The 17668-nt window shown below is 31.4% G+C and overlaps 1 protein-coding gene across 1 annotated transcript; it reads left to right on the top strand.

The window, feature by feature from the left end:
* Nucleotides 1–148: 148 nt before the first annotated feature.
* Nucleotides 149–16732, top strand: LOC134686752 (WD repeat-containing protein 82-like). The gene is made up of 9 exons (XM_063546485.1): nt 149–362; nt 1510–1607; nt 2145–2211; nt 6136–6235; nt 6606–6722; nt 7127–7282; nt 7849–7918; nt 14352–14494; nt 15417–16732. The coding sequence occupies exons 1-9, from the start codon at nt 202–204 to the stop codon at nt 15444–15446; spliced, it is 942 nt and encodes a 313-aa protein (XP_063402555.1). The 5' UTR covers nt 149–201; the 3' UTR covers nt 15447–16732.
* The last annotated feature ends 936 nt before the right edge of the window (nt 16733–17668 follow it).

Here is a 17668-nt window from a genome sequence, read left to right as displayed (position 1 = left end):
GGTGTTATATTCTGTGGTTTTTTTTTTCATTCTTTACTTAGAAATATAGAAAAACTTTATTATTTTAGTGTGTGTATTTTTCAAAAATCATTATTTTATTTATTTATGCAATGGTTTGCTTTGTAGCATTTTGGGTGTTTCGTGATACTAAAACAATATGACGGAGTAAATAAACAACAGCGCCTCCTACGAATTCACAAAATGAAGTTAACTGACAATGTTGTTCGAAACTTCAGAGTTGCTAAAGTATTTAGGGAAAATACAGAACGAATAAATAATTTAGACTTTTCGGCAAACGGAGAAACTCTTATTTCAAGCAGTGATGATGACTCTATCGTCATATACGATTGCCAGAATGGAACGTAAGCTTACAAGAACCGGCTTTTGGTTTCCTTCATAAATAATTTGGCTGCAAGCATAATTATCACTTATTGGTTTTATAGTCTTATGTTCGACGCGTTGCAAGGGACAAAAAATTCTCCGTCTAGAATGCATCTATCTGGTTTTGATTGCACGCTCACACATGTCACATGTGCAATTATGAATTATGCTTACCACTACAGAATTGTATGAAAATCAATGCCAATCAATATGCCCCTTGGCAGTATCACTCCCTATCAGATCCGTTTGCCCACAAATTTATACACTTTCACACCCTACACTTTAGCCAATAATGTCTGTTCACAACCGACATGCCTATATGTTTGCATCAAATTCAAGTTAAATTATTGACAGAAAGTCTTGATTCATTGATTGTAAAATATTAATTTGTTGTTTTAAATTGCTTTGATGCAAATAAATCATGCATGTAGCTTGCTATGAGTAAAAAAAGGGTGGTACAGGGTTATTTTCATGCAAAGTTTTCATCCTTTTTATTTCACATGTTTTGACGTTTTATTTTGACGTTTTCTCTTGTTTGGTAAGATGTGCATGTTATGTGTTTCCCATTATTTATTCACTGCGTTTCATGTCAGTACTCTGATCTTTTGGTATTCTCAGATTTGAAGGGGATTACTGATTATTTATATCGCCGATAATTTTTTAACCAGAGGTTATAGTATGTTAAAAATCAAAATAGAAATGTTATATAGTGTCTTTAAAAGTATTAAAAGAGTAAAATTACTATATTCAACTGGTTACGACATATATCAATTAAATTAATTTGCAATAAGTCTATGGAAAATCTAGAGGAATTTTATCCGCATCACCTCTCAACATTGTTTACATAACAAAAATGCTAATCATTGATTGGTCAGTTACATGTTGTGATGTCACTGCAGATCTGAGAATTATAAAAAAGCTAGCACAATTCGTTGTTCAATTGCTGTTAGTTCTTGATCGGAGAAGTCTTTTAATAACTTAAGCATATCTATTTACTACACAGTATAATGAACTGTGGTAATTGATTTTAAATTTAATATCTGTATAATATGTACTTATAATCATGATAATAAACTCAATATCTATAACTTCATGTACATGTATCATAGGAAATGATTTTATTTACAGGCCTAAGAAAACTTTAAACAGTAAGAAGTATGGTGTGGATTTGATTTGTTATACACACGCAGTCAACACAGCATTACACAGTTCAACCAAAGTTGATGGTATATATTTTATTATATTTTTTTAGAGGGAGGGGGGTTCTTTGTTTACAACTTCATATTGGAGACATGTAAACTCACAAGAGGAATTTCATATACAAATTGTGTATGCATAGCGTAAATTCATGTGAACATACAAATGTACAGGAAATTCATAGCCCTTATTAAATAATTTGAGAAGTAATGAGCATTTAAAAAAAGTCTACAGCTGATTGATTATTTGTAAAAAAAATTTAGACAGTTGTTATGCTCTACATACAGTAGAAATCAATGGTAGTCTGGAGGTTTGATGTTTCATGTTCTGTCTATCTGTACTGTTAGCTATATAGTCTTATCGTGTAACATATGAAAGTTTTTGGTTAAGGTAGTTTACAATGCAGTCATGTTCAATTTGAAAAATAGATTAGGATAGTGTGAAATTACAATAGTTTACAAATGATGTCAAATTTATAACATTTTAGAAATTATTATGCACCACCTACAACAGTTTTCATGATATATATGCAACATGTTTATGTTTGCGTTGATTGTTTATTTTAGATACCATCAGATATCTGTCTCTTCATGACAATAAATACATTAGATACTTTCCAGGCCACACTAAAAAGTAAGTAGATTATCACATCTCAGTTATATATAAATAAGAAGAATAAATGAGTAAATGACATAGAAGTACATCACTATTCAGTATTGGTTACTGTACATCCTTCAACGATGATCAAAGCACATACTGCACAGTAAGTTAAAAAATGCTCTGAAATGACAAATGAAATATAACTCAAATGACCAGCTTCAAACATTTTGTCAACATGGTCAAGGGAGACAATTGGGAAATTTCAGTAAGTTTCAATGAAATAAGAAAATATTTTAATAAGAATACCATGTATTTTTGCTGGTACAAATATTTGATATAAAAACTTGTGTAATCATGGCGAGTTGTCATGTTAGCACTATTACCACATTTTCTTTTATCTTATAATCTTATGAAAATATAACATGTGACCTTAAAATGAGAGCATTTAATTACATACATCATGTACATGTATATTCAGATGGTTACCCTTTTTCATTATTATATGAATTCAGGTGAGGCTATGACTAAGAGTGAAAAATAATCAGTTTAAACTAATTTATAAATTCTATATTTGATGTGTATATTTTGTGTTTTTTCATGAAAATTTTGATTATTAAATACATGTATTTAGAATCATTTTCTCTAATTACTGTTACATTGGCATATTTATTTGTTAGAAATCAACCAAAAAAGAGAATAAGTTTTAATTTGATAGAAATTTACAGTACGCCCAGAGAGTATGTAATCGCGAACTCTAATCACCGATTTCCGTGTGTAGCGGATTGACACCGCGAATCACGGATTATACTCCCAATTTCCTCTAAAGATTCTCTCCCAACACCGCGTGGCTGTTAATTGGTTTATTGCCCATCGTATGAACTGAAAATTAATGACGCGTGACAACATCATCGGATTAGCCAGATTTATTACCTTTGTACATTTAATCGATCTTGATTGCACCTGTGTTCTTTAAAATACGGTATTTAAATGTCCTCTCAGTGTCAGATAAAAGTGTGACATTTTTATTTAAAATTAAATAATTATTTTTGTATGTATATGCCCATGTCATTGTCTTATGAAATGCAACGTACAACGTATAAAAATACGAATAAAACACTTATTTTGAATTTTCATTATAGTCTGATCCGGTCATAATTTTTGTTTTTTCAACAAAGATGATTTTACCACAATCAGAACCTTTTATGACCTACTCAGTGAGCAATATTCAGTTCATTAATAGTTCAATATTATAAAAATTAATATCAACTGGCTTAAATCAAAATGATGTTTTTACGGTTATATGTATGAGCAATATTCGGTTCATTAATAGTTCAATATTATATAATTAATATCAACTGGCTTAAAACAGAATGATGTTTTTATGGTTATATGTTCAATCTAAATTAAACCCAAGAGTTAATTTATCAGATCAACAAGTGAACTCTGTTTAATACTTTCAATCTATTTTGAAATGTAAAATATTATGTTTCACTACCTCGGTAGATTACCGGCTTGAAATATTTGAATTTAAAAAAGAAACTGTAAAGTGACAAATAGTTTTGTATGTATGCTATGTGGCAGCCCTTTATTCATAAATACTGAGATACATTCGCCGCCTGGACACAACACAATTATCACAACCTTATTTATTTATATGGAGAAAAAAATCATGTGTTTTTTTATCCGTAATAATCTGTTATTGATCTTTAATTATTCAAAATAAAATTGGATAAGCGCAATCCGTCCGTATTTTACTGCTTGTTAAAATCCTCGGCGAAATATAAAAAGAAGTATTTCAACAATTTATAAAATAGAATATTAAAATGAAATTATATCGTATTTCAAGAAAGAAATATGTAAAAAAAAAAATTGGATCGGATTTTTACAATATCGACAAATTTTCACAGAGGATCTCTACCAACGCCCATCAGGAACTGAACGATATGCATCCTGTTTTCATCTACCATTAATATATAGTGTTGACTATGGACGTATAAATAATGTCCGGTTTTATGTCCTCTGTTGACTGAGAAACGTAAAAATAAAAGACTGATGTTGGTTTATTCAGAAAAGGAATATAATTTAGAATCCGGTTAATCAATTGTAAAAGGACCTTCTAGAGCCTCAATCTTAACGCACACACATTTATGTCAATTATTCACAAAGCAAGTTTAAACCTTGAATGAACTTTCCCACGGTTATCCAGAAAGGTCACCTGAGTTTACTGTTACATGATACTATTTCCCGCCAAATAAAAATCTCGTGGACAAAATTGATGTCACTATTTTTAGCATTCAATATTGTGAGCGAAGTCAAGTTCAAGTTCAACTACGCACTGTTGATCACTGAGATGCGTATCTTCTTCCCAAGGCAATTAATAGACCACTTTCGAGTTCATCCGTCACCGGCAAAAACTCGTCAATTATGCACGCCTTTCTGACGTCATTTACCAGATAGAGGGGCTTGCCTGTATCCCTGCACTATTTACGTTCATCAAGCGTCTTAGTGATCGTTTTTGTGCAGGATAAACTAGAAATAATGGTTGCTCTGTAGGTACTTACTGACAATTCCCTAATGACAGCAGTGTTGATTGTCTATTTTTAGAATTCAATTTGCCGAATAATTCGTACAATATAGAATTATAATTTTCCAACCACTCGCTCAACCTTGTAAGGAAGTGACGACGCCCCTAAACGCACAGATGACTGCGATAAAGGCGCGTATAATTGACGAGTTTTTTCCGGTGACGGATGAACTCGAAAGTTGTCTATTGCTTTAAAAATATTTAAAGATCACTCTTCTAAATACAACACAAAAGTTCACATTCATTGTGCATAAATGAATATTATGCAACGACGAGTTGATGCAGCTATAGAAGTAATCCTGTTGTAACCGAAATGTATTATTTATCCTAAAGTAATGCTAACAAACCGTGAAGAGAAAATGCCGTAGACTTATTAAGCATAAGGAATGGTGAATAGTTTTTTCTTTTTTTCTTGCATATTGCATATACAAGTTTTAAAACGTTATTTTCTTTCTTTCTCACATTTTATACCTTCAGCGTTAATTTCCGTTTATTTTCACGCAAGTATGTCTCTTTTCGTAACTTAAGTTATATAAATTACCGATAAAATAAATCGAGATCATAATTAAGTATATTGTAATTGTAAGCATTAACAACAACCTTTTGCTTTTTAAAACTTTTATTTTGTAATCGTAAAATGGAAATTGCATAGACTTATTAGCATAACAGATAGTGAATAATACTTTCTTTTTTACTTGTATAAACAATTTTGAGACCTGTAATTTTTCTTAACACTGCCCTAATTTATTCAGCGTTAGTCTCTGTTTAGTGTTACACAATTATATCTCTTTTAGTAAAATAAATATTTATTAACTGATAAAAAACGGAAGTCAAAAATCAAATATAGTTTGTTTTTAAAACTTGATTTAAATGTACAGAGTCAGTGCAATTAAAAGAATTAACAACAACGTTTTGATTTTTATTTAATCTTTCAATTGTATCAAGCAATCAGATATAAACTGATAATCAATAGACAGGAAATGCAATTGTTTAATTACATAAGAAATCTCGCATTGCCGCCGGCATAGATCAGAAGGATTAGGGCAATTAATTACCTGGTGTGACACCGCGTCACTCCAGACTGGGAGAGATGTCGCTAATACAATAAACAAAAGGTAACGGATTTACGCGAAAGTCGGAGGGAATACTCCCAAATTTCTCCGAGAATTTAGGGAGTGATGTTGGAGTTTCCTGGTGTTACACCAGGAAAAAACTCGATGTATGGAGTATGGGATGGCTTTCGTGAAAACTGTACTGTAGCTAATAGAATCACATTTCTAATGTCCTGTTAAAATAAACCATATCTTATCAGAGAAAACCAGGACTTATATATATCATGCAGTTCTAAATTATGTTTGTTTTATGTCTTTCAGGGTTGTAGCATTGAACATGTCACCAATAAATGATTCTTTCCTCTCAGGATCTCTAGATAAAACACTAAGATTATGGGATTTGCGTTCACAGAATTGTCAGGTAAGTTTATTTAATTGAACAGGCTGGTTCACAGTTTATAAGCCTTCAAGTATGAAAACTAGAGATGAATATTCAGGTCAAAGATGTTGAACAGCTTTGAATAAACTACTTTTGCAAGAAACAGTGATTTTATTTAAACTTTATGATTATAATCAAGAGCGTACATGTAATATTTTCTAGTAGCATTCCTGTTTATAGAAAGAAATTAAATCACTGAATTAAAATAAATCATCCATGATAATATAATCAATTCTAAAATATCAAATACTAATGTAAATCATGGAGATCCACCAACCTTGGCTGTAGACAATGGTAGGCAGATTCATATTTGATAACTGGAATTAAACTTATATTGTAACATGTATTTCAGGGATTAATGCATTTATCAGGTCGGCCTGTTGCAGCTTTTGATCCAGAAGGACTTATTTTTGCTGCTGGTATCAACTCAGAATGTGTTAAATTATATGATCTGAGGTCATTTGATAGGGTAAGCTATAATATCTGATTGATAACATTAAAAGGAGGTAAACTATCACATTGTCCCTAGCCTTCCTATGTCAGTAGTTTGTTTAAATGGTATAAGTTTGCATGCTAATCTGTACAGTTTGTTTAGAAATACACTTATAAACACAATATCATTTGACACTCAGTGTTCCAGCTAGGCCCCTTTCACAGGGTGGTCCGTCTGTCCTTTCCAGAGTGCCATTTTTCTCTCATTACTACATAGCTTTTTCTTTCACAGCCAAAACATATCACTGTTAACAGTTACTGCATTTTGATAAGTAAACTTACTTTTTCTTTGCAATACAGTGTCAGTAAATGGACTTCTTGACAGTATTATTCAAAGTTTTGTTAATTCATTTGTAGATAAATAGTTGTGTTTCATTACAGGGACCATTTGCCACATTTAAACTAGCTCAAGATAAAGATTGTGACTGGACTGGAATGAAGTTTAGTCCTGATGGTAAAATGATACTGATATCTACCAATGGACAGGTTGTCAGGTTGATTGATGCCTTCCAGGGAACACCATTACAGACATTTATGGTAATTTCTTGATTTTCCTGAAATTCATACACTTCGAATTTGTTAGAATTATGGAACTTGATTACTTTATCAAAACAGCTTCCTATCTTAAAACAAAAGATTTGACAACTTGAGCCTATTCTTAAATTATAGTTAATAAAATTACTTTTGGGTCGCATACAACTATTCATTGGCCAAATTTTTTTTTCTTTTGACATTGGTGATATTTGCTTATGATATTTGGTATGAATGTGTTAAATAAGAAAGAGGGACAAAAGATACCAATGGGACAGTCAAACTCATAAATCTATAACAAACTGACAACGCCATGGCTAAAAATGAAAAAGACGAACAGACAAACAATAGTATACATGACACAACATAGAAAACAAAAGAATAAACAACACGAACCCCACCAAAAACTAGGGATGAAAGTGTGATAGATACCACCATAACCTTCATCTGTAACCTTAACCTTCAATATAACAGGTATTTTCTGCAAGATTTTTATATAAATGTTCTCTTTTTTATATCAAATGATGTATAGTAGTTTTGATATATTATTGAAACATACTTATTTTTCACAGGGCTTTCAGAACACTAAAGGTATAAGTTTGGAAGCATCTTTTAGTCCAGATTCTCAGTTTGCATTTGTTGGTAAGTATTTCTATTGGGATAATTAACTGTACGCTATTACATTGGTCAGGTATTGTTTTGTCAATATAAAAAAGGTATAGTATGATTGCAAATGAGACAACTTTTCACTAGAGACCAAATGAAACAGAAATAAACAATTATAGGTCGCTGTACTGCCTTCAACAATGAGTAAAGCCCTTATTGCATAGTAAGCTAAAAAAGACCCCAAAAAGACAAATGGAAAACAATTCAAACAAGAAAAATATGGACTTATTTATGTACAAAAGTCTTTTTTTATATTTGATGGTCATACCTTAATGTTGAATTGAAATATTTACTGATTCAGTTTGGCAACATTCAACCTGCATATTTGTCAACTGTTACAAATCATCAGCTATTTTCAGTATGTTGCTCTGCAAATTTGTTCTTGGTAACTTTGTTCTAATTATTGCCTTCAGTCTAACTTCAATTCATTTCTTTTTTTAGATCTTTATAAACTATGTACACCATGTATCAGACTTTATCTTGATACCAGAGATACATTATTTATACCATGTATTTAACCATATCTTGATACCAGAGATATATTATTTATACCCTGTGTCAGACCATACCTTAATACCAGAATACATCAATTACACCATGTGTCAGACCATACCTTAATACCAGAATACATCAATTACACCATGTGTCAGACCTGGCCTTGAACTCATAAAACTTTTGAGTCAGTTTTTTGTACTCATACTCCAAAAACAACCACTCAAAATGTTTGATTTGAGCACTGAGCAAAGTTTAAAGACTTCAACCCAATATCTTGATACCAGAGATACATTAAATACCATGTATTCTAACATGACGTCCTTCAAACGCTTTAAGTACACACCTGTGGTAAAATATGAATATATTTCATGGGCTGTTCTCATTTTACCCCCACGTCATATGTTTTTTTCAAATGAATGAGGAACCAGACGTCATAGAACGATGATGTAAGAATATAAACATTTTAGGGGAAAATTCATGCTTGTGGATCCACAAATCATCACAACAAGGAAACGTAAACAAACGATGCTAAAATGTGGTATAAGCCATTTTTCATACATGTTAGACATATAAGTAAATTATCATTTAAATTCATCCAAAACTATCTAAATACATTATTTTAAATAGTTAAAACATGTCACTAATTCAGTTTGCTCTTTTACGTGAATTTAATAGTGAGTTTATTTATGAGAACGGCAAATATTTGCCTCCACGAGCGCTCTGATCTAAAAGAATTGCCATATGTGTCCTATTAGAATCGAAATAATTCATGGGGGCTTGAATATATCTAGATTTTACCACGGGTTGTCCCTTTATGCCCATATTTTACCCCTCCATAATGCTCAGGGAAAAATATTTGTCATAAAGGGCCATCCCGTGGTAAAATCACAATATATTCAAGCCCCCATGAATTATTTCTTAATCAAACCATATCTTGATACCAGAGATACATTATATATACTAAGTATCAAACCATATCTTGATACCAGAGATACATTATTTAACATGTTTTTAACCATATCTTGATACCAGAGATTTATAAATTATTTATGTATACCATGTGACAGACCATATCTTGATACCAGAGATACATTATGTATACTAAGTATCAAACCATATCTTTATCTTGATACCAGAGATACATTATGTATACTAAGTATCAAACCATATCTTTATCTTGATACCAGAGATACATTATGTATACTAAGTATCAAACCATATCTTTATCTTGATACCAGAGATACATTATTTCTACCATGTGACAGACCATATCTTGATACCAGAGATTCATACATTATTTATGTATACCATGTGACAGACCATATCTTGATACCAGAGATTCATACATTATTTATGTATACCATGTGACAGACCATATCTTGATACCAGAGATTCATACATTATTTATGTATACCATGTGACAGACCATACATTGTATCTTGATACCAGAGATTCATACATTATTTATGTATTCCATGTGACAGACCATATCTTGATACCAGAGATTCATACATTATTTATGTATACCATGTGACAGACCATATCTTGATACCAGAGATTCATACATTATTTATGTATACCATGTGACAGACCATACATTGTATCTTGATACCAGAGATTCATACATTATTTATGTATTCCATGTGACAGACCATATCTTGATACCAGAGATTCATACATTATTTATGTATACCATGTGACAGACCATATCTTGATACCAGAGATTCATACATTATTTATGTATACCATGTGACAGACCATACATTGTATCTTGATACCAGAGATTCATACATTATTTATGTATTCCATGTGACAGACCATATCTTGATACCAGAGATTCATACATTATTTATGTATACCATGTGACAGACCATATCTTGATACCAGAGATTCATACATTATTTATGTATACCATGTGACAGACCATACATTGTATCTTGATACCAGAGATTCATACATTATTTATGTATTCCATGTGACAGACCATATCTTGATACCAGAGATTCATACATTATTTATGTATACCATGTGACAGACCATATCTTGATACCAGAGATTCATACATTATTTATGTATACCATGTGACAGACCATATCTGGATACCAGAGATTCATACATTATTTATGTATTCCATGTGACAGACCATATCTTGATACCAGAGATTCATACATTATTTATGTATACCATGTGACAGACCATATCTGGATACCAGAGATTTATACATTATTAGCTCACCTGTCCCGAAGGGACAAGTGAGCTTATGCCATCACTTGGCGTCCGTCGTCGTCTGTCGTCCGTCGTCTGTCGTCGTAAACTATTTCAAGAATCTTCTCCTCTGAAACTACTGGGCCAAATACTTTCAAACTTTAACTGAATGTTCCTTAAAGGGATAATTCGCGATTTTTCACTTTTCATCTTATTATGTTCATAATACCATAAAAAACATATTCACCAAGTTTTATTTTGATATGAAATCTAATAAAGGAGAAAATTAAGAATTATTAATTTTATTTCTTCAAACTTCCTGACTTATGTGACGTAGTTTAAGTCTTTAAGCATGCCGGGAGTGAAAATAATCTCATTTTAAATCTTAATCGTTAATCATCTTATATCTCTATTTAAAGCGCATCGACGATGTTTGGTGTAGCTATTAACCAACTAATAATAAAAATGGAACAGCGCTCATCTCGAAATTAGAATGTACGATTTATATTTTAATATTTTCTGTAATGATTAAAGTGATACAAGTGAATCGTATAAAATATTTTTTTATGATTTTTTTTTCCGACGAATATTTTGAACAAACATATATAACTGAAAGTATTTTAAAAATGCATGTTTGTACTTTTTACCTTTTACGTCAGTCTAGTGAATATGTGCTGCTCGTACATTTACATAGTGTCCAAATACGGCCCGCAAATACAATGTGTATTGTACTTTGACACTTACATAAAGTTACTACCTGTTGAATGCGTGGTTAAATTCAAGTTAATTAAAAGATTAACATTTTGTATCTTTTGATCTTTACTCGGCGAATTTAAGCCATCACGGTTCACTTTTCTAGGTGTGAACAACATTTTGTATGAATGATAAACGGGGGAATCTTAATATTTTCCATGAGCTTAGTTTAATTAAATATTTTATTAACGCTGAATATTTCTGGTTAAAAAAATAAGAAATACTGAATTTATTTAATTGAATAAAGTTATAAATAATGATGTCCTTATAAACACGAGTAAATGAATTAAAAAAAAAAAAAGAATCGGTGACCTTGAATTTTTGAAATAGATAGTAATTACCAACTGCAGTTATATAATTGGGTCGTTCAAAGCGAAATATTCGGGTAGAAACGTCCTTATCAAAATTTATAAATTGTATCCGAAGTTTTGATCTATCAACCAACATGGTCGCCATTGCTAAAAATAGAACATAGGGGTCAAATGCAGTTTTTGGCTTATAACTCAAAAACCAAAGCATTTAGAGCAAATCTGACATGGGGTTATATTGTTTATCAGGTCAAGATCTATCTGCCCTGAAATTTTCAGATGAATCAGACAACCCGTTGTTGGGTTGCTGCCCCTGAATTGGTAATTTTAAGGAAATTTTGCTTTTTTTGGTTATTATCTTTGAATATTATTATAGATAGAGATAAACTGTAAACAGGAATAATGTTCAGCAAAGTAAGATTTACAAATAAGTCAACATGACGGAAATGGTCAGTTGACCCCTTTAGGAGTTATTGCCCTTTATAGTCAATTTTTAACCATTTTTCGTAAATCTTAAAAATCTTTTACAAAATTCTTCTCCTCTGAAACTACTTGGCCAAATACTTCCAAACTTTAACTGAATGTTCCTTAGGGTATGTAGTTTGTAAATTGTATCCGAAGTTATGATCTATCAACAAACATGGTCGCCATTGCTAAAAATAGAACATAGGGGTCAAATGCAGTTTTTGGCTTATAACTCAAAAACCAAAGCATTTAGAGCAAATCTGACCTGGGGTTACATAGTTTATCAGGTCAAGATCTACAATGTATCTGCCCTGAAATTTTCAGATGAATCAGACAACCTGTTGTTGGGTTGTTGCCCCTGAATTGATAATTTTAAGGAAATTTTGCTGTTTTTGGTTATTATCTTGAATATTATTATAGATAGAGATAAACTGTAAACAGCAATAATGTTCAGCAAAGTAAGATTTACAAATAAGTCAAATGACGGAAATGGTCAGTTGACCCCTTTAGGAGTTATTGCCCTTTATAGTCAATTTTTAACCATTTTTCGTAAATCTTAAAAATCTTTTACAAAATTCTTCTCCTCTGAAACTACTGGGCCAAATACTTCCAAACTTTAACTGAATGTTCCTTAGGGTTTCTAGTTTGTAAATTGTATCCGAAGTTATGATCTATCAACAAACATGGTCGCCATTGCTAAAAATAGAACATAGGGGTCAAATGCAGTTTTTGGCTTATAACTCAAAAACCAAAGCATTTAGAGCAAATCTGACCTGGGGTTTAATGTTCATCAGGTCAAGATCTACAATGTATCTGCCCTGAAATTTTCAGATGAATCAGACAACCTGTTGTTGGGTTGCTGCCCCTGAATTGATAATTTTAAGGAAATTTTGCTGTTTTTGTTTATTATCTTGAATATAATTATAGATAGAAATAAACTGTAAACAGCAATGATGTTCAGCAAAGTAAGATCTTCAATTAAGTCAATTTACCAAAATTGTCAATTGACCCCTTAAGGAGTTATTGCCCTTTAAGGACTTTTTTCGCAATTTGTTCATCATGTTGACTTACTTTAAAAAATCTTCTCCTTTGAAACTGCTGTATCAATTTCAGCCAAACTTAGGCTAAATGAGTTTCAGAGTATTTAGTATAAATTTTATATTTTATTTCCTTTTATGTCAAGAAACATAGCTACTATGGCTAAAATAGAACAAAGGAGAAAATGATTATTTTTTTTGGCTTTTGAAGAAAATAGGACGATCCAAAAAACATTTAAATAAATTGAAAAGCCAAAATAATCATTGATGAGAGATTTAACCAAAAGAATTAAGGTGAGCGATGATTCAGGCTCTTGAGAGCCTCTTGTTTATGTATGCCATATATCTAAGGTTGTCAAAAAAGTGGTAAATATTGATCAAGCCGCTGGTAAATACTGACAAATACTGGCAAATACTAGTTGATTGAAATTTTAAGTGAACAATACTATAAAACCTGGTCAATTATTTTAGTAATGAAATAATGAAACAAATACATTATTTATAAAATGTGTCAAACCATATCTTGATACCTGAGATGCATTATTTATACCATGATCTATCAATGTATCACCTTGTGATTAGGTCATGGAGATTAGTTGGCTCCACCGACTCAGTTATGGTCTAATTGACATTGAAAATTTTGCTGAGTTTACATGTTCTAGTTTGTGATTAGGTCAGTTTATGGGGTACCACTTGTGATAGGTCAACTTTTTCAACAGTTGCAATTTACTATCAAAATGACAAAAAGGTGAGACATATTTCTGTCTATTTTATAACTCAAGTTTTTTTGTGGGTTCTTTAATTTGTGATAAAAACTTTGTTAAAAATTGAATATTTGTATATGAAAAATTGTAAATTAATCTTCCTATCTGTTGTACTAATTTGTCAGTGCAAATGAGTATTCCATCTACAATATTGAAACCAGTGCCTTGGCTGCCTTCCCTGCTATGTTACAATTGCATGACTATTCAGCCAACAAAGCTAGTATTAGTTAGCTTGAAATCAATACTAGGCCTAGGGTCAACAGACCATTAAATTAATATTACCAATACATGAACACATAGTGTTGTCGCAGTACAATTTTTGGAACTGGGACATACCTATAGTGTAGTATTTATGTTTAAATTTTTAATTTGTGTTGCCTAGGTTCAACTGATGGTAAAATTAACTGTTGGAATACAGACACTGGAGTGAGGGTGGCTGTGTTTAACTGTGATCATCCAGGACCAGTCCAATGTGTTCAGTTTAATCCTAAACTAATGATGTTAGCTACTGCTTGTACAAATATGGTAAATATTTACATAAAATTCATAACTGGTTCAAGGAATCTGTACCATTTAGATACACTCATCATAGTTACTTAGATTGAAATTTTATATTTGCCCTTTACTCATATTTTGTCTACAAAAGACTCATCATTGACGCTCAAATCGAACAAGAATGTGTCTCCAGTACACAGATGCCCCATCAGCACTATCATTTTCTATGTTCAGTTGACCGTGAAAATATCTAATTTGGCAGTAAAATTATAAAGGTCAAATCATAGGGAACATGTGAACTACATGTAAGTTTCAAGTTGACTGGACTTCAACTTCTTCAAAACTACCTTGAACAAAAACTTTAACCAAATCTTTAACCTGCAGCAGGACAGACAAACAGACTGGATAACATAATGTCCATAAATGGGGCATACAAATGATAAGGGCCAAAGAAAAAGTATAAAGTTTAAAGCAAAAAGTAAAGTTGAATGATCGATTTTATGGTGTTAAACACCCCTTCTGCACTGTTGGCTTTATCTCAGTGGCCAGCTTTTGTTGGTGCTGGAAGCTGGAGTGCCCTAGAGTAACATGATCTGCAGCAGGAAAACTGGCAATTACTGTCTTTAAGATTCTGAGATACATAAGTGTTGACTCGCTGGGAAAATAAGATAAGGATGTATGGTTATATTGTAAAAAGACTTTATTAAAATATTTCTTTGGTAAACCTTTAATTAAACATTTTTTGTTTGTTTTGTGAGATAGTTATCAGCCTTTTATCTAATGTTTAGTCATGGTCAAATACCTGTCCTTGTTCCGAGATAAGATGATCCATCAAAGTATAGGTTATTTTTATAAGATGATCATCTTTAACCTATCCATGCATTATTTTACTGTTATATATGAATTCCACGCTATTTACTGTTTTTTTAAATTATTAATTTCCCTTATTTAGGCATTTTGGTTACCTTACATTGATGATTGAGTGATTAAGAAATGGTTTCATACAAACGTTGGAGGCAGCAAAGACATGAAGAATAGTGATGAATGTTTTATAAATGTTGTATATGACTGAGACATATTATGAAAGATGCATTTTATATACAATTGTTGTTTATTTCACTGTTAATGTGCAATCTCATAAACATTATTTGTTTGAAATAATTTTAAGTGCAAGAGACACAGGCTCAGAATATTTGTATCTTGTTTTAAGGTTTAGACATATTAAATATTTTTACTTCATATTCAAGACATATTTTGATATTTAAATTTGATTTAAAATGAAAGACTTAATAGTTTTTGAACAGTCAAATTAAAGTGATGTTGCTTTGCAATTTTTTTTTATTTTATTTTTTTATTCAGTGTTTTTAAAAGACTCCTATCATGTATTTGAAATTTAGAAAGAAAAAAAATAAACATTAGTTTTAAAAAAGACACACCTTAGTTACTTAAGTTCAAACAATTTTTTTATTTTATACATTCTAATTATGGAAAAAAAATCTACAGCAAATAATCTCACAATGTATATGCTACACAAAACACATAAATATGTCAAACATATGAATGTTACAGTCTGTCTGTTTAGTATTTTAACCATTATGAGTTTTTCACTCTTATTATTTATTTTTTTTAATTCCTGCCACATTTATATTTGCTTCAGTTGTGGGCATTGAACCATTATACATGCCCACCAGTTTATTGTACTATTGTGAATACAACTCATCCATACTTCATTCATGTGAAGATGTTTAATTCAGATAAACCTTAAGAATTGTAATTCACACAAACACTATTTCAAATTAAGCTATCCAAAGATCTGAATGCAATGTCATCATCACTTTCTTTCCTATAATGTTGTCCTTTACATAACCATTTTTTGTTGTGTACTTACAAAACGGGAGATTAATCCTGTGACTAAAAAAGACTAACTTTTCATAAAGTTACTTGTAACAGTTATGTCAATAATTTGTGATAAATGTAAATCCAGGTAAACCTCATTACTAAGTGTATATGATCATTTAATGCCCCATTTAAAAGACTGTTTTACCCGGTATTATTTTCCAATGTAGGTAACTGTAACATAGTAACACATGTATAAATACATAGAAAGGACCAAGAAGTTATTCACTGCCAACACTGATGTGTATTGTGATGTGTGTGTATAAGTGTGATGAAGGATATGTATTATCAGTTTTACAAGTTTGTGTGACAGGTTTCTCATATGACATCCTACCTAACAGTACCATTATAAATAACAATTTTGTATCTTAAGAAAAGAGAAACTTAAAATTGTGTTATTATTTTTGGAAGATGGAGTTGATATTCTGTCTATTTTTTGGTGTTGATTCTCAAGCCTGTATCAAATAATTTGACAAATCTTTCTTTGACCATGATAGTAGGTAGATTCATAAGCCATATACTATGTTCTTGATAAAAAAAAAAAGCCGACTTGACAAGTATGATTATACACATCCACATCTTTTTGTATTTGCACAGTGCCTTACAGTTAGAATAATAAAGCATGCAATCCTAGAGTTTACATGCCTTGCTTGTCAACTTTGCTTGGTTGTTTGCTCAGACATTGTAATTAAGATTGACACACAAATTCAATAGGTAGGTGGAGTATAAGTCTGTTTACACAAAGGTTTGATTGGTCAATTAATATCAAAATTGTTTTGAATCATATAATATCACTTGTCCAATCAACTCTTTTTTTATATAGTAAACTAATTGTTACTCTACCTTTCCATTGAATTTAGGTGTCAATCTTTATTGCAATGCCTGAGCAAACAACCAAGCAAAGTTTGAAAGCAAGGCATTTAAACTCTTGGTTTGCATGGTTTATTATTCTAACTGTAATATGTTCATTTGCTTGTTATACTGGAGTGGGGTCTATATTGTATTGAACTTGTTAGTCTATCTGATTGTTTGTGCATCAAACAAATATTTCCATCTTACTGCTCAGGTACTATCAATCAAAATGACTTCAAATTGAGTGATTAAATAAACACAAAAGGCAAACAAAAGTTATAGGTTCTTGACCTGAGACAGGCTCATTAATATGGCAGGGTTAAACAAGTTTTGTGAGATCTCAACCCTCCCCCTATACCTCCAGCCAGTGTGGAATACTCAAACACAGAGCAATATGCACGGTAAAACTCACTTTAAAAGAAGTCTGAGTCTGATGTTAGAACCTGTGCGGTTCAA

The sequence above is a fragment of the Mytilus trossulus genome, chromosome 1 (assembly GCF_036588685.1).
Source record: "Mytilus trossulus isolate FHL-02 chromosome 1, PNRI_Mtr1.1.1.hap1, whole genome shotgun sequence".
Taxonomy (NCBI): domain Eukaryota; kingdom Metazoa; phylum Mollusca; class Bivalvia; order Mytilida; family Mytilidae; genus Mytilus; species Mytilus trossulus.
The sequence above is the reverse complement of the archived record's forward strand: the minus strand, read 5'-3'. Positions and strand labels throughout refer to the sequence as shown.